This window comes from Chanodichthys erythropterus, chromosome 18 (assembly GCF_024489055.1).
Source record: "Chanodichthys erythropterus isolate Z2021 chromosome 18, ASM2448905v1, whole genome shotgun sequence".
Lineage (NCBI taxonomy): Eukaryota > Metazoa > Chordata > Actinopteri > Cypriniformes > Xenocyprididae > Chanodichthys > Chanodichthys erythropterus.
Genome location: NC_090238.1, coordinates 23633013 through 23656782, shown reverse-complemented (window position 1 = coordinate 23656782; position 23770 = coordinate 23633013). Strand labels below are relative to the sequence as shown.

Genomic DNA, 23770 nt, shown 5'->3' with positions numbered 1-23770 from the left:
TAAGTTTATGAATTAAAGATCAAAAGGATAAACAATGCAGATTTATTTTTACATCCATATTTGATCATATTTACCAAGGGTGCCAATAATTCTGAGCACCACTGTAAATGTTTATGGTTAAATAATATTATTTTACCGTAATTTAAAAGAAAACAATACAATTATGTGTACTTTACTGGCCCATATTAATACTTAGTTAATGCTGACCTCTATCGGTCACATAAAGTATCACACGTTTCCTTTGTCACTGAAAAAGTTTTTCCCAACCCTGTCATTTGGCTCTGCAGTAAGCGTTACTTGGACGAAGAAAAAATAAAAAAACTTTGCTAAACTGTAAATAAACAGCCTCCAGATATCCAATAAACGTATCCTTCTTTTAAATTGCAAGGTCTTGTATACAAAATCCAGCAGTGTCTTCAGGACAAATATTTCACCACTGTAAGTGATTTCACACACTGACGCTGGTGGGAGGATTCAGCACAAACTGGAGACTCAGCTGGACTCTCTACAAGCGCACTTTATCGCACAAACCCGGGACACTACTGTCTTTAAGATGATTTTAGTTAAATTCGTGTGCGCGATCATAACCAGATCCCTCTTCATTCTGGTCTCTCTCATCGGCGTCTGGAGAGTGAAAACGGTGAAAAATGACAATATGTACTGGTTACTGACTGTCCTTTACCTTCCTCTGGTCGTGGAGATGATCTTCACTTTAAGACGTAGGAAAGGGCAAGACTACAAATGGTGAGTGACACTTTCAAACATTATTATACACGCTTTACAGTACTGACAGACACTGATCTTCCCAACAGATGTTGATCATTTTCTGCTGGATGGATTCACACTCGATGCAAATAACTTGTGCTCAATATATTTAGAGCTGAATATCTGTGTTTATGTGGCTTTTATTCGACTTCTTTAGTAGACAATTGCTGTTCTCAGGTTTATATTTTTAATTAAATGTTCCTAAAAAGTTATAGACATTCCTCCCTCCCTTCCCTTGACCAACATCCTGCTAGACCTATTGTTACTGCTGAGAGAGTGAAGGATGTGCCTGAAAATAGGGTTAATTTTGTCAGCTATTTTTCTATAGCTGACAATTAGTCCTGTGTCAAATGTACTTTTTAGCTTTTTATCATATTTAGTCAACCTTGTCCTGTTTTTCTTTAGTCATGTTTTAGTCGACTAACCCCTGCTTAAGCCTTGACTAAAATGCATGTTTGAACTGTTTTCACTAAAAGCAACTTGCACTGACATAAAAAAACTTAAAATATGTCAGTGCCATTGTTTTTTCGCAAGATGCACACCAGTAGTGTCTTTACTTAAGCCATCCTAGGTGACTTTCTTCATTCTGATGAACAATCTTGGAGATATTTTTATAAATATCCTGAGGCATCCGAGCTTTATAATGGCAGTGAGCGGGATCAATGAGTATGAGCTGAGGGAAGTGCTTCCATCCACATCCATCCATCATAAACGTACTCCACACTGATCTGGGGCGGTTAATAAAGGCTTAACTCCTTTCTGATATTGCTCCACTATTTTTCACCGCAGCACTGGGGAAATTGGTGATCTTCTGCCCATCTTGACTTCTGAGAGACACTGCCACTCTGAGAGGCTCATTTTATACCCAATCATGTTGCCAGTTGACCTAATAAGTTGCAAATTGGTCCTCCAGCTGTTCCTTATATGTACATTTAACTTTTCTGGCCTCTTATTGCTACCTGTCTCAACTTTTTTGGAATGTGTAGCTCTCATGAAATCCAAAATGAGCCAATATTTGGCATGACATTTCAAAATGTCTCACTTTCAACATCAGATATGTTATCTATATTCTATTGTGAATAAAATATAAGTTTATGAGATTTGTAAATTATTGCATTCCTTTTTTATTCACAATTTGTACAGTGTCCCAACTTTTTTGGAATCGGGTTTGTACGTCAACAAGTGTTGAAGCAACAATACAGTTATTGTGATTGGCTGTAAAAATTTAAAGAGAATTGTCGCTACAACCTTATTTGGCCCATTTTACCTGATAGCCCAATTTAGCTGACTTCACCCTAACTAGGAACAAGAAACTCTGATTAATGAATTAGTAAGTAATAGTGCTAGGTTGAATGTGGTATGTTTTTTTCCCCATACCTCCCAGAGGACTATTAAGAACTACTATATATTGGTTCATAATTAAATGAATAATGCACAATGTATATTTAATTCTAAAGTTAAAGGGATAGTTCACCCAAAAAATGAAAATTTGATGTTTATCTGCAGTACATCCAAGATGTAGGTGACTTTGTTTGTTCAGTAGAACACAAATGATGATTTTTAACTGCAACCATTGCCGTCTGTGAGTCTTATAATGCGAGTGAATGGGAACTCGTACAATAAGAGTCTAAAACACTTCCATAGACAAATCCAAATTAAACCCTGCGGCTCATGACAACACACTGATAATCTAAGACTTGAAACGATCGGTTTGTGCGAGAATCTGAACAGTATTTATATCATTTTTACCTCTAAAACACCACTATGTCCAACTGCATTCATCACTCGATTCGTGAGGTCTGATCGCGCTCTGACAAAGGCAGTGATGTGTCGCGCATTTACTTAAATGAGTGCGAGACATCACTGCCGCTGTCAGAGCGCGATCAGACATCACCATTTGAAGGCAGTTGGACATAGTGATGTTTTAGAGGTAAAAATGATATAAATACTGTTCGGTTTCTTGCACAAATTGATCGTTTCGTGTCTTAGGACATCAATGTGTCGTCACGAGCCGCAGGGTTTAATTTGGATTTGTCTGTCGTGTTTTATTTACTCTTATAGTCCAAGTTCCCACTGACTTGCATTATACCACTGGCAGACGGCAGCGGTTGGAGTTCAGAAGGAACTACTCATAATTAGTAAATCCTTTAGAAGGATATTGTAACACTTGAGTCATTACTATCCAAAACATTACAAAACCCTCAAAAGCTTACAATGACTTCAGTCAATATTAGGGAGTTATCATGCTTTTCACTTATAATACTGATCCAAATAATATATTCCTTTTAAAGGATTTGGTAATACTAGAGTCATTACTTGTGGGTTACCATGATCTTCACTTTAAAATTAATTTATATTTTGCATTTGTCACATTAATTATGAACCTGTATATAGTGTATGAAAAAAAAATAGTTATTGATTAGCTTATAGTGAACTACCTCATTCAACTGTAGTTTTTATCTATCTAGTTAATAGTAGTAACTAGAATGTTAAGAGTGTGTTTGTTCCTGTGTAGTTATTCAGTAATGATGGAACAGTATTCTAGTTTACCGTTTTCGTCATACTGCATAAATTGATAATCACAATTATTTTGCTTAAAATTATTAGCATAACAATTGTTGTCATCAGAATTAATACACTTTCACCTAAGGCCATACACATGGTTTATTAAACTCATTAAATTACGAGAAAAAAGTTGTTAAATTATGAGAACAAATTTGTAATTTAACGAATTTGTTCTCGTAATTTAGCGTCTTTTTCTCGTAATTTAATTACTTTATTCTCAACATTTTATCTCGACTTTTTTTCTTGAAATTTAACGAGTTTATTCTCAACATTTTATCTTGACCTTTTTCTCGCAATTTAACGAGTTTTTTCTCTTAATTTAACAAGTTTATTCGCAACATTTTATTTCGACTTTTTTCTCGAAATTTAACTAGTTTTTTCTCAAAATTTAACAACTTTAATCTCGAGATGGTTTTATTTTTTTATTATTGCTTGGCCCTAATCCTCTTCCGTATCTTTTAGTTAGTCATGTTGTCAAAGAACATTTTTCGTCATAGATTTAAATTAAATTAATGCTTGTCTAGTAAAATCTGAGTGGTCTTCAGCAATGACCTTAACCTTAGTTCCCTTGAAAGAAACTTATACAATAGACACAATAGACAACATCATCCCAGTTAATTTTCTGTAAGTGTTTTTTGTGTATGTTCTGTAAAAATGATGCAACAATCTTCGGTCATCTTTCAGGTTTTCTCCAGCCATCCTATTGTTCCTCATCAGCATTATTCCGTCCATATGGATTCTAGAGTTGCATCATCAGGAAAACAAAGCCAGTGACCCTCAGGTATTATTCTATATAGCTATTCTTTCAGTGAAATTTTGACTTTTTTTTCTCTTAAAGGGACAGTTCACCAAAAAAAAAAAAAAAAAAAAAATCTGTCATTGTTTATTCTCTCTCATACTGATCCAACCATGTATGACTTTCTTTACGTGCAAAAGATGTTTTTTGAGAAAATCCTAAACATGTTCAATAACCAACACACTATTTTATTCACATTCTTATTCTGATTTTAATTTTTGAGTGAGGACAACAATTTTAAAGGTGCTCTAAGTGATGTCACGCGTTTTTAGGAGGAGGAGAGAGGGTCTAGCTAGCCTCTGTTTTGTTTGACAACACTTCGAACGTCAACAGGAAGTTACTCCGCCCGGGATCACTTAGAGCACCTTTAATGTCCCCAAAATTAAAAATGTGTCATCATTAACTCACTCTCATGTCGTTCCAACCCTTTTTCCTGCTAAACACAAAGATATTTTGAAGAATGTTTCAGTTCTCATTTACTTCCACTATATTTTTTCGTTCATTTATCAAAAGTCAATGAGAACCAAAAACTGTTTGGTTATCAACATTCTTCAAAATATCTTCTTTTGTTTTCATTTGTAGGAGGACTGTCCCTGTATATATGTTGTTGTGAAGTCATTGTAGTTTATTATGCTCATATTTAATATAATATGAAATTCTGAGTGTCTTTCTCCTCTCATTAAACTCTGTAATTTTTGTGTCTGGCAGTGTAGGAAACTGGACTCTTGGGATAATGTCAAGAGCATATTGCCTTCAAATGGCACTATGGTTAATGAAACACTAAAGGTAATCTAGATACTTATTATGTGTTTGTTTATTTAGGTTTTTAATTCATGGTTTATTGTAATACTATAAAATTATGACTAATGAAATGACTGTAATCTATCACATGTGCTTCCAGTTTGTGACAGTTTTCCTCAGAATGTAGAATTCTAAATGGATCCCTTTGTCTGTCCTTTTTCACTTCCTCTGTCTTTAGAATTAAAATATAACATTACTTCAGATTAAAATAGAAGAAATCATGATATATCACTAACATGTATACCCCAGCCATCCCATCTCCTTCTGCTCTGGTTTTGGTGGGAGTTCTTTTAAACGTTGCCATTGTTATGTTTCATGGAGGCTGTCCAAAATGCATGTCGACATTTACGGGAATTTAAAGGCTCTAGCAAGAAGTCTTTATTATACTGGTTATTCATTCTTCCTCCAGTCCTATGATGAAATAGTGTTATTATTGGACCTTATTATCTACTCTCTGTGGGTCCAGAGACCTGGAAAACTTGATCTTTTCTCTTCTTGCTTTCGTTCTCTTTCATTTGCAAATTCGATCTTGAACAAAATACAAATGATCCATTTAGCTGATGCTTTTATCCAAAGTACTTGCACTCTGAATCTAAGTACCAAAGTGCAGAATCCTTGTTTTTACTAATATGATTCATACCCATGTGAGATTCATGGTGGCATTCTCTCATGTGTCAATTCTGTTTCTTGGGATTAAAGAGATTATTTCTCTGTATTTTCAGTGGTGTGAAGTATTTAGCAATTTATAAATATCTGTATGTATAATTGTCAGCAAGCAGGATCTATTTGCAAGCAGTTTTCTTTAATAAACTTAAAAATAACACTACTCAGAATTGCAAGATAATAAACAGTAAACAGAACAATCATATATATTAGATGAGATCTGACAAAGACTAACTGAAAATGAGGGCTATATAAAAATGGATAAACACTAGGGATGAAACCTTGTAATTAATTAAACACAGGTGTGACACATGAGGGCAAATCAAAACCATGGTAACAAATGAACACAGACCAAGGAAACTGATTTAGAAACAGTGAAACCTAACTCAAACAAAGACAAAGCCTGACAATAATATTGTGTTGTGTCTTTCAGCACCTGGAGCGCATGCTCACCTCTGTCTGTCCGAATGACTGGATTCTCGCTCTTCATCAAGTTCTGCTTATTCTTCTCATTCTTGGAAAGTGGCTCCTCCCACTAGGGGGAGGAGTAACGCGTGACGAGCTGTCTCAGCTTTTGCTCATCTTTGTTGGCACGGCAGCAGACATTCTGGAATTCACTAGTGAAACACTCTCTGATGTCAAGTGGGTACTTCCTGTTCTTAGTCAATAGACAAAAGCTTAAATTAATGCCAGTTCATATACTAGTATTGTTGATGTGCACTACCATTCAAATTCAGTTTTTTTTTTTTAAAGAAGTTCATACTTTCATTCATCAAGGATGTATTGAATTGATCAAAAATGACTAAAGACATTTATAATGTTACAAATATTGGTAACACTTTACAATAAGTTTTCATTAGTTAACTACTGTAGTTAAAATGAATTAAGAATGAATAATACTTCTACAGCATTTATTAATCTTAGTTAATATTAATTTCACATTTTACTCATACATTATTAAAATTGTAAAAAAAATTGTATTTGTTAACATTAGTTAATGCACTGTGAACTAACATGAACAAACAATGAACGACTGTATTTTTATTAACTAAAATTAACAAATATGAATAAATACTGTAACAAATGTATTGCTCATTGTTAGTTAATACATTAACTAATGTTAACGAATGAGACCTTATTGTAAAGTGTTACCCAGATATTTCTGTTTCAAACTGTTCTTTTGAAATTCCTATTCATCAAAGAATCCTGAAAAAAATATATCACCATTTCCACGAACATATTAAACACTTTTTTTAACTGTTTTCAACTGTAATAATGTTTTTGAGCACCAAATCAGCATATTAGAAAGATTTTTAAAGAATCATGTGACACTGAAGACTGAAGTAATGGCTGCTATAAATTCAGCTTTGCCTTAATAACAATAAATTACATTTTAAAGTATATTAAAACATAAGGGGAAAGTCAGCTAAAATGGGCCACGTTTTGGTAAATTTGCTAAATTGCTTATAATACCATCAAATAAGCTATGCATGAGAACTAATGATATTTTTACAAATTAGCATGGGTCTCTTAAATATATATATTTTTTTAAAATGTGAAAAAGTATAATTGTTTTAAAATTCACCAGGTCCCTTCTTGAGCCACGGCACAACATTCAGGTAAAATGGGCCGATATAAAAAAAATGAGATCAACAGGTAATTTTGGCTGAAATCATTTTATATTTAACAGTAAATTGACACTATTGTCTTTAGTGTGCCATAGCAACAACACTATAAATGTATTTCATTAAATAGAAAGTTGAACAAATATTTCATTAAAAATTGCGATTAAACATGAACTGATCATGTACAGCTGTGTGTTTATGTGCATTGGTGTCTTTTTTGTGTATGTATGTATAACGCGGCGGGACTCAGGATTGGATCCATGTGCAAGCTTTATTAAAGCAGAGTTCGTAGTTAAACAGGCAAGGGTCAAAAAGTGGCAAACAGGTATGGCAGGGAGCAGTCAGAATCGTGAGCGTTGAACAGGCAGGGAATCGGGACAGGCAGATATCATTCACAAAACCAGGAGACGATAAACAGTCCAAAAGGTCCAAAGGGCAGGCAGCAGGAATCGTGCACGTGGAACAGACAGGATCAGAAACAGGCAGACAGACCGGGTAAATAACGCTTGGAAATGCTACAGAGTAAACAAGACCTCGCTGTGTGTGTGTGTGTGTGTGTGTGAGTGAGAGTCCTTTATAGTCCAGGTAAAGAGCTTCAGGAGTATGTGGCAATAGGTGATTGGTGGAGTGAGTGCATGTGATAGGCAAGGATGATGCTGGGAAGTGTAGTCCGGAACTGACAGGATTCATGACAGTATGTGTGTACGCTTGTCAAATATTTGTCAAACGTTAGAACATATTTGGCACAAAAAAAAAAAAAAATCACTTTAACATTTCTTGTAGCTATAGGACATCTTCCTTTCTTTGCCTTTCTCTTCTCTCTTCCTATCTCTCTGTTTCCTTCCTTTGCTTGTCCTCCTGTCATACTGTCTGGAATGCATTTCTTTTAAAAGACTGTTAAGATTGTGTATGGATACATCTAGGCCTATAAACCTATTTTCACCATCAATTTCTGTGTTAAAGTGTGTGTGTGTATGCAGCCCATTTTAGCTTACAAACTATTTAAGTTTATTTTTTAAATTAAACTTTTTTATTTGAAAGAGCATATCAAAACATTGTTCATTAACATTTACTTTGTTGGTAAGTTTACTTATGACTGCTTTAGTACTCTTATTAGTGATGAATGAAATCTACTATGTCAGGCTCACTTTCCTCACAATTTCTCTGACAAGCTTCATGTAACACTCTGCCCTGCCCCCCTTATAAAACTCAGATCAGTCAAAACTATTATTACATGTCAGCAAGAAAAATTTAAAGAGATATGACGCTACAACCTTATTTGGCCCATTTTACCTGATAGCCCATTTTAGCTGACATCCATTAAAATGAATGTTGGGTGCATTGTGTGCTCAATGCTGTATTTCCGGTCCATTCTCTGGTGCCATTTGTGCCTGAAAAGATCAGCAATTTTAATAATTTGAAAGATTATCTTAGAGAAATCATTTTAGGAGGAAAAAAACAAACAAACAGACAAAGTATTATATGTTAGTTATTTATTGGATGACATGTAAGTCAGCTGCTGTTCTGATTTAAAAAAAGAAAAAAAAAAACTATAAAAGTTTTGCATTACACACTAAATACATTTGAATCAATAATATATGTCTACGTTCAGGATGTTTGTTTTTTCCCGTCAGGGATATCAGTAGTCATGTGAACACAAATGACCCATTTTCTAGAGTAGGGCTGTTGGATATTCAGAGTTAACTGTCTGAGAATCTGCTCTCTGTTAGGCCAGTCAGAATTTCCTACTAATTTTTAAGTTAGAAGATTAACTCACATATAAATGCTAGTGCATTGTTTGTGCTCATCTGCATAACACATTCTTCACTTTGTGTTATAGGGAGAAGAACCATCAGTTGGTGTATATAATCTTGGCAGTGTGGACGTGGAGTATGTTGCAGTTTCCTTTGCACCTGGCAGGTTTGTGATAACATGTTTAACTGTGTTAGCATGTGCTTCTTTAACATCCCACCATCAAACGTCACAGATATTGCTTTGATAAACAGAAAATGGTTCAGGATGCCTCAAGTGACTGGATGAGAACCCTGCTGTCCTGTGTAAGTTCAGTTTGAAGCTCAGATATCATGAATCTTTCATCCTGCTCCATCAAAAGTATTTTTCTTGCCCTTGGATCTCACACAAACTAGAGGTTTGGGTTGCAACTCAGAGTAGTGTAACAGCGCTTTAGTCATTTGTAGACCAACAGCATGTGTTTTAGTTTAGGTATGCTCAATGTGTGTTTCCCTTTGAGGAATGAGAGTTTTGGCAGCTACAGTACATGTATTTATTACCAAACCCCATAGAAAGAAGAAAGGGTGGATTTTCTTGGATCTTTTGAACCCTTTTCCTTAAGCGCAGCTGACTTTTCATTTCTGCAAACTTACAATGCTCATCTGCTCTTTAAAATTATGTCAGTAAAATCAAATATATTTTGTTTTGTTTTCTATAAACACCCAGAAAGGCACATAACTTTCTTTTCCAAACACATAATGGATTAAAATCACTCATTAAAAGAAAAAAAAAGGGTTAAAATTTATAGTCATTGATTTCAAGCAAAAGAATGTCATAGTCGCCCTATGCCAAAACTGAAGAGACCACCATTTAAACTCTAGTAAAAGCAACTTCAACTTTACTGAAAATAAACATTTTTACAAAGTAACTTTTTATTGAAATAGAGACAACATGAACTACATACAAAACGTGATGACATAATTACTGCTATAACACTGTCTAAACTTGGCGAGTAGGAGCATTTCCACTAAATGGTCTTTTTTTCATATATCTTAAAATTTAATTAGTTCCTGGGTTGGTAAAGTTTCAGTTTCAGCAGAATTTTCATTACTGCCGACTGGCGTGTCACATGATCCTTCAGAAAACATTCTGATAAGCTGATTTGGTGCTCAAAAAACATTTCTTCTTATTGTTGAAAACAGTTGCGCTTCTTAGTGTTTTGTGGAAATAATTTTTTTCAGGATTCTTTGATGAATACAAAGTTTGAAACCACAGCTTTTGTTTCTCGCTTTCATGTATATTACAGTTGTGACATCTCGGCCGCAGAACCCAGATGAGCCGAAGGCTGGAGAAGGCTGTTGCAACTTGCTCTTGTCAAGACACAGTACAGATATTTGGAACATCGTGGAGAGTTTGTTTATCCAGGACGGCCCTTTTCTTGTGGTGCGTCTTATTGTGATGATATTCTTTGATGTGTTCCACCAGATGTTGGTCTTCTTTGCTATCAAGAACTTCCTAGTGGTCGTCCTCAACCTCTACAGGCTCATTGTCATCTGTCAAGACTTTAGACCACCACCACCATCATCATCTACCTCTCCCTCAGTCTGAAGGAAAAAACGAAAAGAAATTTAAAATGAACATTTAACTTCTTTAATGTACTAATGCATTGTTAACTGTGCTTGATGGTTTGCTTATACCAGGTGTTTTTAAACCACATGGGGCCACAATCCAGTGCTAGGCAATGTTATTTTAGTATCTATTTAGTAGCTGTTATTTCATACTTCATCCGAAAGCATTATAAGTAACCCCTAACAAACATTTTATTCATAAAACAAAATAATTTACTGCAAAAGATTGTTTTATTCCATGCTTGTCACTTCGCGGGAGGCGTAACTTGTAGTAGTAGGTGTAACTTGCAGAGGTGTGACATAGACGGACCCGTCTTTCCTTTGTGGCTGTTCGAACGCATTCGACCACATGAACATTTACACTATGAAAGCAATCTGGTTGAATGCGTTTTTGACTACCTCTGGAAGTGGATCAAAAAGAACAAAAAGATCAAAACATTTTAGACCCTGTTTACACCTGCATTTAGCATCGTGTCCACTTGTGACTCGATCGATCAAATGCAAGGCCCTGTTTACACTTGGAGTACTGTTATTCTGTTGCGCAGGAACAGATACTGAGGAAAAACTGACAATGGCACGTTTTGATCTTTGGTTGACTAATCAGTGGAAAGGGGTGTTTCGTTCCCCCCCACATGTAGAGACTGAATATTTAAGCTGTTTATTCATTTTCTACTCCTGAAGGTAAAAATGAAGAATCAAGCAGAAATCTTTTTTTTTTTTTTGACTCATTTTTCTGCTTTCAATACTACAAAAAAGAAAAAAAAGAATGAAGGAAGGATAAACAGACCCAGTTGTACGGAAGAGGATTAGGGCCAAGCAATAATAAAAAAATAAAACCATCTCGAGAAAAAAGTCGAAATAAAATGTTGACAATAAACTCGTTAAATTATGAGAAAAAAACGTGTTAAATTTCGAGAAAAAAGTCGAGATAAAATGTTGAGAATAAAATCATTAAATTACGAGAAAAAAGTTGTTAAATTACGAGAACAAATTCGTTAAATTATGAGAAAAGTGTCGTTAAATTTTGAGAAAAAAAGTTGAGATAAAATGTTGAGAATAGTCATTAAATTACAAGAGAAAAGTCGTTAAATTATGAGAACAAATTCGTAATTTAATGACTTTATTCTCAACATTTTATCTCAACTTTTTTCTCGTAATTTAATGAGTTTATTCTCAACATTTTATCTCGACCTTTTTCTCGAAATTTATCAAGTTTTTTCTCGTAATTTAACAAGTTTATTCTCAACATTTTAATTAGACTTTTTTCTCGAAATGTAACAACTTTAATCTCGAGATGGTTTTATTTTTTTTATTATTGCTTGGCCCTAATCCTCTTCCGTACAGTTGAGATATTATTAGTTTGTATTATTATTTTGAATTAGTTTTTATTTTTATGTTTTCGATTTTCATTTTAAAGTTTTTGTCATTTTCACTAGTTATGGTCTTATGTTTTTTTTTTTTTCATTTTTCCAATTTTAGCAATTTTAGTACATAAATGTTAATTAAATGTAAACATATTAAATGTTGTTATACATCAAACAGTACAGTATTATGATGAGTAGGGGAAAAAACAATGTATGAACTGAATATCTTCCAAATAACAATTTACACATTTATAATAGTCATTTTTCACAGTATAAATTTGGTCTTTTTTTACATGAAAATATATAGCTTTTTAGGTCTTTTTTTTATAGCTCTTTTTAGGATGGGGGCCCTCGCACTAGGGCAATCATATTTAGGGGTCTATGGCATCTAAAAAGTTTGAAAACTGCTGCTTAAAAACACATTTATGGGTGACAACAGTTTGATATATTTTGAATATGTTATGTATAACCAAACTTGGACCAATAGTAGATTTTAGATTATAGCACTCATTCTTTGCTTCCTAATTTTAAAATATTACTTTTATTGAGCTTTCTTAGTGTTTTACAATGTTTGTATACCAGTCAAATAAGATTCTCTGACTCAAAAACAGCAAGAGAACACTATTTTGTATGCGTGTGTGTGAATTTGTTTCAAAGAGGCAGATACACATTTATCGGTTGCATACATGCGTGTTTAAAGGGGTCTGCGCAAGCATGATTACTCTCCCAGTGGGCATTCAGATATGACTCTCTGATACCAGACTCTTTGAGTCACTCAGGCAGAGATTATTGGCCTTTTAGTGGAGAGCGTTTAGTTGCTTTACAACAGTTCCTAGATCAGCCTTTCAAAGTGCCCAACAATTTAACCAGAGATAGTTACAGCACATGAACACAGCAGTAACCAGCATGTGTTCAGTAATATCTGCTTGTGAACCAATTAAAATAAATATTTTGTCCAGTTTGTGTCCAGCTGGATTCTCCATGTTTATGTATGTGGAATGATTTATGCTGGATATCTGACCTTTGGGTTTTCATGGCTATTTTAACATTATGGGGAAAAATGAATCACACCATCATGCCTTTCTGACACAGTATCTCTTGAGTTTCCTGCGTGTCTTCAAAGTACACACACTGGGTTGATGTTTATGTTTATCCCTATCATCAGGTTGTTCCTAAAACATACACAAATCCCCAAAGCAGGAAAGTTAGTTCATTAAACATTTCATGAGAGAACAGAGTTTTCTATTTTTATCCAGCAGGGGAAACAGGAAACAGCCACACAAGAAAATAACAGGATACCAACAAAGAAAGTTAGATTCAAATGGATGACCTACGATATGTGTGCATATTTATATTTATTTATGTAAAGAAATCCCTGTTACACAGAGACATGTACTGTAAGCTTTGATTCACAGTAGATCAACACAGATGTGTTGGCAAAATATTAACCTGTGGACACATTTACTAAACAACAACCCGTCTATCTCAGCGGTACAGGGTATATGAATGTTAAATGTTTTATAAATGTTTAATAAAATAACAAAATAAAGATAACAAAATAAAATAAAATTTAATTATATTTTATAGCCTTTTGATGATTTTCAATGTTCTGAACTGGACTGGGTTTCCCAAATGCATCGTAAGCTTAAGTTGATCGTAGCTCCATTGAAGAATACGTGGGTCATTGACGAATAAGGTTTTTAAAAGTGTAAAAAAAAAATAATGGACATATAATTAATTTTGACATTGTTTTAAGTGTTAACAATGAGATTTTGTGGTTTTTATAATCAATTAACACTGCTTTTGTCATTTTTTTTTACAAGATTTGTACAAAATTTGTCACCAAAAAAGTCATTCGGTTTAACCAAAATTTCGGTTTTACCAAATGACACTTTTGATTATACCGAATGATGATATTTATAAACAATGCTAACAGGCTGATATCTAGCAAGCTTGCCAGAAAAAAACATTTTATATTTAGTACAAGTTTTTAAAATATTACAACATTTTCCATGTTTTGTAGAGGTTGTACCAAATGACCTGATGTTTGAAAGTGAAAACATGACTTTTTCAAATACAGTTAGTTACTTTGCTTCATAACCATGTGGTCCTTTGCAGGTGTCTGAATGATGTCACATCCTGTCACATGATATTGACTACATTACTTGATCCAAAATGGTCCCTTTATATTGTTACTCCGAATGACAACAATGAATTTCCGGACATTCTATCTCATAACAAAGCAATGACTTCTACACATAATTTTAATACCATTTTGCATAATTGATACACCTGATTGATCAATCAGATGACTTAAACATTTAATTGAAATGGACCTTAAAAAAAACTCAGCAAAGAATATTTTTAAGTCTTCACAAGTACCCTTGCATTTTCATTCAAAATGTGCCAATAATTTGAGGAATAAATGCACAAGGGTTTTGTTGTTGTGAATTGAAAAGGCTGTACAGTACAGCGTGGACTACTGTCTGCTCTCAGCCTCATAAATATTCATGATGAGTGTGAGTTTTTTTCTCTATAGCACTCTTTGTTAATCATTACATTGTAGAGCTCTTGGAAAAGTCTAAAATGCCAATGTGACTGACTTAAATTACTATAAATCTACTGATAATACACAAATACATCTGTTTCAAAGAGTGTATCTGAAATCAAGACATGATAATAGGCTTTATTATTTAGCATGGTACAATGAGGAGCTGAAGAAGAAACTGGTTAGAAACGTTTTATTTCTTTGTGTCCAAAGTTATGAAAAAGGGGGATAGGTTCATGTACACAGTCATTTAGAGCTTGCTGTGCAGTGACATTTGGAGTGATATCTTTGGAGCGTGTAAAGAAAGATTTCTCTTAAACACTCAATCACTGTTTAAACAAAGAAACTATCTATTTCAGAAAAACATTAACATTACATGGAACATGATGTGATCTGTAGTGAAGCTGCTGGTCTTCAACTGTTTACAGATTAGACACAGAGATAAAAAGATCAAAAGATATCATGAGGGAATATTACCAAATGCTTTTCCCTCGATATTTTTTTTTTCTGGCCAGCACTATGGGAAATTTACTGGAAAACCCAAAAAGCAAGAGAATAGTATGCTTTCATGCTGAAAGAAAAATGAATGGGCCGAGTGTTTGTTCTTCTGTGCTCAATTTCACTGCAGTGCAGAACGCTGGTTCCTTACTGCTTATCAAACAGTGTTGCACTGCACATCAAAAACTGAGCTCATTACGTTAGGTCAAGATGGTCTTAAAAAAACCTGAGTCACAAAACTACAATGGATAAGTTAGAAAACAACTAAGTAATAACAAGAACAGATTTTATAGCCATCTTCATCAGTGTTTTGAAATCACCCATCACTAGATATTGTTGAATAAAATCGCTATTTTGTTATTTTTGGCACACAAAAAGTATTCTAGTCACTTCATAATATTAAGGTTGAACCACTGTCACATGAACGGTTTTAAATATGTTTTAGAAGCTTTCTGGGCATTGAATAAGGGAGTGTTATTGCTGGCGATGCAGGTCTTACTGAGCCATCGGATTTCATCAAAAATATCTTAATTTGTGTTCCGAAGATGAGCGGTCTTACAGGTTTGGAACAACATGAGGGTGAGTAATGACATAATTTTCATTTTTGGGTGAACTAACCCTTTAATGATCCAGACAGTAACAGGTATTTATAGGATTCTGTCACTTTAAGACCTAATGCACAGATCCAAAATGATGATACACATTCGCTTTCTTTCTCAACTGTTTACTTTCACTTAACTGACACAACTTGCGAGACAGGTAATGTAATGATTTTGTGTCTGTCAAATGCAAGGAGATGCCAAAGAGCTCAATTCTGTGTTTGCACACTGTCTGAGATGCAGCTCTCTGACTGAATTTTTTTTCAGGCCAAGTCATATTCCTCTTAACCGCCACTCTGTTTAAATAGACCTAGCGTTTAAAGGGGAGAAGATTTAAACTTTGTTTTTTTGTTGCCATTATCGCCATATTGAAGTCTCCTGTGGCTTACTGTGCAAAGACATATGGAAGCCCATTTCTTTAAGCCAAAAGAATATACACAAACAAGAAGCGACTGTCAATCGGCCCTGCGTTTCCGCCATTTTGGGGGTGAAAGCGAGTCGGTAGCCCACTAGTTTCTATGGCAATATCAGCTGCTTTGTTAAAACAAAATGTACATTAAAGCTGAAATCCAACCTGAATGATGACAACACAGAATAAAATACTATCATTATTGATCATCAAATCCTTTTAACTGTTTATTTTACACACTTTGTGTTTAAGTCTTCCACTTTTTTCACAAAATCTTTGCTCTGTAGAAACCGTGTCAGTTTGGGTTAAAATTCTTTAAAAGGCGTAGCCTATAAACACTGAATTATTACCAACATATGAAATTAAATTAAGGACATGCATCAGAAAAATTGGGAATTTTGGACAGTAAATATAGCTACGAATATGATTTAAGTGTTGTCTAATGTTTGTTTAAGCAAAAGTGTCCAAAAGTGGGAATTATGCGATAATGGACACAGCAATGCTTCATGTATTATAAGATCATTATGTTTGTAGCAGGATCCATTAAAACGTACAATATATTTAAATTCAGACCTAGATATTACTATTACTCCACTAGGTCTGAAATATATTGTTCGCTGCAAAATTATATTACATTTATTAATTTACTATTAATAAATGTGTAAAGTTGCATAAAATGGAAATATTCAAAGTAAGCGAACTACATTACCTCAGATGGATGAATGGTTGGATTCCACAAATGGTAAAATAAAACATAAGACAATACTACATTTACTGTAGGTGCCATAAAATTTACTGATATAATTTGAAAAATGTTCTTTTGCGCTTCTGATTTGACCGTGAAATTCGCCGATTTTGGATGCGTAAGATGTGAAGGATTCTATGGTCCAGTTTGTATTTTCAGCCCATAATGGCGGCCGCGCTACCGGAGCGCCATCTAGTGGCTGTTACCCAAAAAGTATCAAAGTGTCGCCTCTTGGGTTATAAGCTCTTTGACCAACCCCATCTCCGTTTATTTATTTCATCAAGTCTTCTTCAAATTAAATATGCAAACTGGACACAGATACAGTGGTGTAGCCATTCTGAACGCGATGACACGATTATTCTAATAGACAAAAGACTGATTTAGATCGAAAAATGGAGAACATAAACAGAGAACTTTAACCCATGCTTAGAAACACATCCAAATTATAAACGTATTTGTACTCAAAATCTACTTGAAAACAGAAGACATCAGCCCACGATGGGATCCTACAAGTGCTCTTTATTGAGAACACCTTAGTTTATTTTTGTAATATGTTTCAGGTCCACAAAAAAAATATTAGTTTTATTTACAAACGGGGGTTTTATGTAACATATAAAACAGGATTGGAAAAAGACATACAAAAACTGACAAACAAAAGTAGAAAAACCACCCAATAAACAAACGAACAAATTTAAGGTTAATTATTGCATGTCAGAAGATTGCATTACTGCAGGTTGGAGTAGTAAATCTACATCTCCAGGCATTCTGGACTCCCAGAGGTCTAGAGTCAGATTCATTATGACCCCTAAGCTCACATTGCTTTAGTATGGATGTGTACGTGTGCATAGAAAGGGGTATAAGATCTGAGGTGTCTATATCTTGAGGTTACTGGCTGGAAGACTGCTCTTATCCAAATCGTCAAAATACGGGTGTGTCATCGCTTGCCGTGCCGAAATCCTCTTAGGAGGGTCATAAATCAGCATTTTCTAAACAAAAGAAACAAAAATATTTGTGTTGAGAGAAGGGGAGATAAACCCAAACAGATAAGTAGGACACCAGTATGTCAGGACACCCTCTTACCGTGAGCAGGTCGATTCCATTCTTGTCAAGGTTTTTCACTGTGTTGGCCAGATTCCCAGATTTCCACTTTGGGAAGGTATTCTTATAATCTGGTAGTGATTCAACTTCTGGCCAGACCTCATTGTTAGGGGTTCCCAGAGTCCTGAACACAAATGAACCACAGAAAAACAAACAAACAAAAATGTTCAGTGCAAAATGTACATTCCAATATTAAATATGAATAATAAAAAAAAAAAAAAAAATCTATTTAAAAGTCATGTCTCATTTGAATGCCAGTAGCTGATTGTAGCATCTTCACAGTATTGAACACTTTATCTCTGGATGACTAATATTAATATACTGACCAATTAAAGTTTTTTCTTTCTAATTGAAAGTTTTATCCAACAAGGACTAAATTATTTAAAAGTGAGAGTAAAGACATTTATAATGTTATAAACATTTCTATTTCAAATAAATGCTGGCCTTTTGAACTTTCTATTCAAAGAATCCTGAATAAAAAAAAAATGTCTTAAAGGTTTCAAAAAAAAAAAAAAAACCCATTTAACATTGATATTAAGAAATATTTCTTGATCAAATCAGCATATTAAATTAGAATGATTTATGCTGGATTATGTGACCGTGAAGACTAGTAATTTCAGCTTTGCCATCAGATTAATAAATATTACTTTAAAATATTTTAATAGAAAACCATCATTTTAAATATTTAAAAAATCTTACTGTATTTACAAATAAGAGCATAATAAAATAAATAAATAAATAAATAATAATAATAAAAAAAACCTTACCGAAGTGTAAATGTTTGTTATTGTCAATATTTAAATACTTAAAAATCAAACGTCTAAGTTAATTTACACAATGTACAGTATGAAACAAAATAGATGTAATCTCAAAACGAAAATTTATCAGTTTTCTTTCGAAAACATTTAGTGACTGAGTTAAGACAGCACACAATCTAAATAAAAGTAATAGAAGAAAAGAGCAAGTACAATTAAATATCCAATATTAACTGGCACAGGTACACAAAGAAAGAAATGAAATCACAATGGAATTAATATATTGCACATCCCTAACTTTTTCATCAACTATTTTAAATACTGCATCATGGGTGGGATACTGACCCTAAGATTTTAAATTGAAAGTGTAAATGCAACTATAGACATCACCATAAATGCCCTGCTGATAATTGCACTGCACAGACATTCATTAACATTCAATTTTTTAGCATTAGCACAACATTAGCACTGTTGTGAAAACTCAGCAGGATATAATAATGTCATCATTGTTGTTCCAGAAGTCTGTATAGGCCAGGGGTGTCCAAACTTGCTCCTAGAGGGCCACTGTCTTGAAGAGATCAGCTCCAACCCCAATTAAACACACCCGAACAAGCTAATCAAGGCCTTACTAGAAACTTCCAGTCAGGTGTGTTAAAGTGAGTTGGACCTAAACTCTGCAGCACAGTGGCCCCTTCAAGACCAAGTTTGGACACTCCTGTTATAGGCCTACCTAAATATCCTGAAAAGCTGGTCTATTTCTGAGTCTCCATGGAAGAGTGGTTTCTTGGTGGCAAGTTCAGCAAAGATGGTACCAATACTCCAGACGTCTACGGGTGTGGAATAACGTGAGGCCCCCAGCAAGACTTCAGGAGCTCTGTACCACAGAGTGACCACCTGTGCAATCAAACAGCGAGTAGAAACACGTCAGCCTCATTGATTACAGAACGCCTTGAGCAGGGAGAAATTGCTGTCACTCTGAGATGGGATGCATGTATGTACCTCATGTGTGTACACTCTGACCGGGACTCCAAAGGCACGTGCGAGCCCGAAGTCTGCAAGCTTAATCACACCTTTATTATCAATCAGCAGGTTCTGGGGCTTTAGGTCACGATGCAGAACTCTGCGACAATGGCAGAACAGAATCCCCTCGAGGATCTGATACAGGTAACTCTACAAAGAGGACACACAAAGTTAGTTACTTCCAAGTACAGACTCTATGCTTAGGAGCGTACTGTACATTCTAGAAGTAAATCAATAGAAAACCCTGAGGAAAATTAGTTGAATTTATCCATTTGAATGTGAAAAAATAATCTGTATAGTGTTGAACATAAATTATCGTTCAAAAGTTGGGATGTAAATGGCAAAGAAATATTTAAGATTCTGCATTATTTATTAATCAAATAAGCAAAGCAAAAGAGTGACAGTGATCATGTGAACACGTTATACACTATTTAATGCACCTTGACCAGCATTGGCTCCATGAACTGGCCAGATGGGATGGAGTCCAAATACTTCTTCAGATCCATGGACAGAAACTCAAACACCAAGTATAACTTTGACTCCTGCATCAGCACATCCAACAGGCTGTGAAAAAGGGAACAGAGGGAAAAAAAGGGTGAGAGGTGAGTACATACATAAAGTAGTAATGAGGCAGGAAACCCTATATTTTTAAAGCAGCTGTTTGAGCAATTTGTGAATTGTATATATATATGATTTTTATTTTCCCTATATTATGATTTACATAGTTTACAAATGTAAAGTATTTGAACAATAGATGGTTTAGTATATGCTACCATAAAAAAAAATTGCGGTCAGTACATTTTTAAAAAGAAATGAATACTGTTATGCAGCAAGGACACAATAAATTATTAAAAAGTGACAGTAAAGATATGTTACAAAAGGTTTCCAAATAAAAAAAAATTAAGCAGTACAAATGTTTTCAACATTGATAAGAAATGTTTCTTTAGCTCCAAATCATCATATTTGAATATTTTCTGAAAGATCATGAGAGACTAAAGACTGGAGTAATAATGACTGCTAAAAATTCAGCTGTCATTACAGAAATTACTGCCATATTTTTTAATAAATATTAAAATAAATAAATTTGTAATATTTCTCAATAGTAACTCTGAACACTGGTGTGTAAAATGTAACTGTCACTTTGTTGGCTAGGACAACTCGATTCATTAAAAAGCACAGTTAAAGGGTTAGTTCACCCAAAAATTAAAATCCCGTCATTTATTACTTACCCTCATGCCTTTCCACACCCGTAAGACCTTCGTTAATCTTCAGAACACAAATTAAGATATTTTAGTTGAAATCCGATGGCTCCGTGAGGCCTCCATAGGGAGCAATGGACACTCAAGATTATAAAGCGACGAGAATATTTTTGGTGCGCCAAAAAAACAAAATAACGACTTTTATAGTGATGGCAGATTTTTCAAAACACTGCTTCAGGAAGCTTTGGAGCGTTATAATTCAGTGTGTCGAATCATGATTCGGATCGCGTGTCAAACCGCCAAACTGCTGAAATCACGTTTCTTTGGCGCTCCAAACTGCTAATTCAGAATGAAGCTTCCTGAAGCAGCGTTTTTAAATCGGTCATCACTAAATAAGTCGTTTTTTTTGTTTGTTTTTTTTTGGCGCACCAAAAATATTCTCGTCACTTTATAATATTAATATTGAACCACTGTACTCACATAAACTGATTTAAATATGTTTTTAGCACCTTTATGGATCTTGAGAGAGGAAATGTCATTGCTCCCTATGTAGGCCTCATGGAGCCATCGGATTTCAACAAAAATATCAATTTGCGTTCTGAAGATTAACAAAGGTCTTACGGGTGTGGAACGACATGAGGGTGAGTAATAAATGACAGAATTTTCATTTTTGTGTGAACTAACCCTTTAAAGTCAGCAAGAAACATGAAATGTCACTACATATAAACAAACCTATTAATCAACAAAACATCAATGTATACCTTCTGCAATAGACTGTTAAGAAGCAAAATAAACTCACTACTCTCTCATTTTTGAGAGAGAGAGAGAAGACATCTGTAAGTTTCAAATACATTGACATGCAGTCAATCTTACTGAATCCAGATTCTTTAACATAAATTTGATGTTTTTTTTCTGTTTTGTGCAGGTGTCATGAAATCTGTCTCATACCGTACAACGTTTGGGTGCTGAAGCTCCTTGAGGAGGGAGATTTCTCTGACGGCAGTGCTGGGCACCCCTTCCTCCTCACTCTCAAGGCGAATCTTCTTCATAGCCACCACCTGTCCAGTGGTTTTATTTCTGCCCTTATATACCACACCATATGTACCTAATGAAAACACACATGCATAGATTTCTATTAGACATCTCTACAGAAAAAATTACCAGGAACTTTTATGTAATCTCATATTCTGCCTGGAAACAAACTCTGCACACAGAGAGAGGGGCTAGAAAAAAAATAGGCAGCTAATGCTTGTATACATCTCAAATACTGAAGAAAAATCACACACACACACACACACACACACACACACACACACACACACACACACACACAAAAGATTCAACTTACCTTCACCAATTTTCTCTATCTTCAGATAGTCATCCATTTTCCCTCAACACTCTTTCTGAGTAAGCACAAAGGATTGAAAAAAGTCAATTTATGACAGCATAACATGTGCAATTACTCTGATTACTCTATACTTAAAAATAACCCTCAAAAAGCTAGTGTGCAAGACAATCTTGTCATTTATTTTAATACAGTATTTAGTGTATGCATTTATATACACATGAGGTAAAAGACTGACTGAACACATTTCTCAACTTTCATTACAACTATTAGCCTTGACATCACGAATATAATCATAACATACAGTGAAATAATTTAGTGGTTATAAAAACACCAAGTCTCATTTTTATATTCATGTTTTGCAAATGAAACAATGTGGCCACCTTAAATCAAAATGCAACAGAAACAAGTGTTAAAACCAAGGCAAACTCGATAAAGACCGTGATCTGCTTTTATTAAAAAACTATATTTGTGAATTTGAGATTATTTTCAAGTATAAACTGCATACTGAAGTTAAACGACTATGTACTTTTTTTTTGCCAGTGGGCCCTGAGCAACTTTAAAACGTTCAACAACCAGGATTGAGATTGATAACAGGCAATCACCTTCATATATTAAAAACTCACCTTTTCTGTAACTATATCTAAGGTGGAAGAATATCCAAACCCTCCTATTTTCTTCGGATTTCTTGATGAAGTTTTGATGAAGAACAGAAAGAGCGTGCGGATGTTGTATGTCGCTGAACTGCGAGTTCCTTGATTCAAACTGGCCGCTTGGACGGAATTCAAAAGCAGCCAATCGGAGTTCTCGGTGGACTTCAAACTAACCAATCAGAAGGCAGGGCGGTTAGGAGCGGGAGGATACGTCAGTCCGAGAGTACGTGCGCGTGCGCAGTGGTTTGTTTGTTCAATATTGTGCAGGACAGGTAGGGAATAGTGGTTTTCCCACGTTTTTCTATGGTTTTTTCCACTATGACAGATGTACGTTGATATAGAATCGCTGATAGTGTGTTCAGGAAAATATTTTCTCATTTTAATCTATAAGTTGTCCTAAACACAGACTATACAAAGCAACAGACTTTAAACTTCATCAGTGTTAGTGTTTTTTTAATTCCATAAACTTTCCAATATACAATAATTCAGTGATTATAGGGACAGTAAATGTTTCGCACGTATAAGTCTGTGTGTGTCTGTCAGGATATATGTACACATTCATACATACAATTCTCTGTTTGACCACTTGGCGTCACTGTTGGAGCGCTGTATTGAGTAAGAAAGCCACCAGTGGGAGCGCTGTTTTATAAATCTCAGTGGGGTGACATCACTTACTTTTTATTCGTCCTCTAAAGATTCTAACGAAAGAAAGAAAAAGTGTGGTGTACAGTAAATAAATAAATGTTATTCTAATGTACATGTATACCAGCCTACTTAGCATCTGTCTACAAAATCAGAAATTTGTGATGTTAGGTCACAAAGTGAAAACAAAATGTTTTTTTATTCAACTCCTCAAAAAGAACTATTTAAAAACAATCTCTCAAAAGGCCAATGAAGCATAACTAGGCTGTCTAATTACAGAGCAATGAAGGAGGCTTAGTCCCCAGGATAAAATCTCAATTC

At 34.6% G+C, this 23770-nt stretch overlaps 2 protein-coding genes across 2 annotated transcripts; one reads left to right on the top strand and one right to left on the bottom strand.

Moving 5' to 3' along the window:
* The first annotated feature begins 316 nt into the window (after positions 1-316).
* tmem26a (transmembrane protein 26a) lies at positions 317-13791 on the top strand. Its single transcript, XM_067367496.1, has 6 exons — positions 317-744; positions 4015-4111; positions 4835-4912; positions 6024-6232; positions 9056-9135; positions 10253-13791. The coding sequence occupies exons 1-6, from the start codon at positions 554-556 to the stop codon at positions 10552-10554; spliced, it is 957 nt and encodes a 318-aa protein (XP_067223597.1). The 5' UTR covers positions 317-553; the 3' UTR covers positions 10555-13791.
* Positions 13792-14700: 909 nt separating this feature from the next.
* On the bottom strand, positions 14701-22904 carry cdk1 (cyclin dependent kinase 1). The gene is made up of 8 exons (XM_067366667.1): positions 22781-22904; positions 22158-22212; positions 21758-21914; positions 20051-20174; positions 19590-19760; positions 19321-19484; positions 17818-17959; positions 14701-17723 (listed from the first exon to the last, which is right to left on the bottom strand). Exons 2-8 carry the CDS (start codon positions 22192-22194, stop codon positions 17610-17612), a joined length of 909 nt encoding a protein of 302 aa, XP_067222768.1. The 5' UTR covers positions 22195-22212; positions 22781-22904; the 3' UTR covers positions 14701-17609.
* Between the last annotated feature and the right edge of the window lie 866 nt (positions 22905-23770).

Bases quoted from the DNA above. Each gene is read 5' to 3' on its own strand.
- tmem26a (XM_067367496.1), top strand. From the start codon at position 554: ATGATTTTAGTTAAATTCGTGTGCGCGATCATAACCAGATCCCTCTTC. The intron at 745-4,014 runs GTGAGTGACACT...GTCATCTTTCAG, and splicing joins AAAGGGCAAGACTACAAATG to GTTTTCTCCAGCCATCCTAT. The intron at 4,913-6,023 runs GTAATCTAGATA...TGTGTCTTTCAG, and splicing joins TGGTTAATGAAACACTAAAG to CACCTGGAGCGCATGCTCAC.
- cdk1 (XM_067366667.1), bottom strand. From the start codon at position 22,194: ATGGATGACTATCTGAAGATAGAGAAAATTGGTGAAG. The intron at 20,175-21,757 runs GTATGAGACAGA...CCTTTTTCACAG, and splicing joins CAGCACCCAAACGTTGTACG to CCTGTTGGATGTGCTGATGC. The intron at 19,761-20,050 runs GTGCATTAAATA...TCCTCTTTGTAG, and splicing joins TGGAGCCAATGCTGGTCAAG to AGTTACCTGTATCAGATCCT.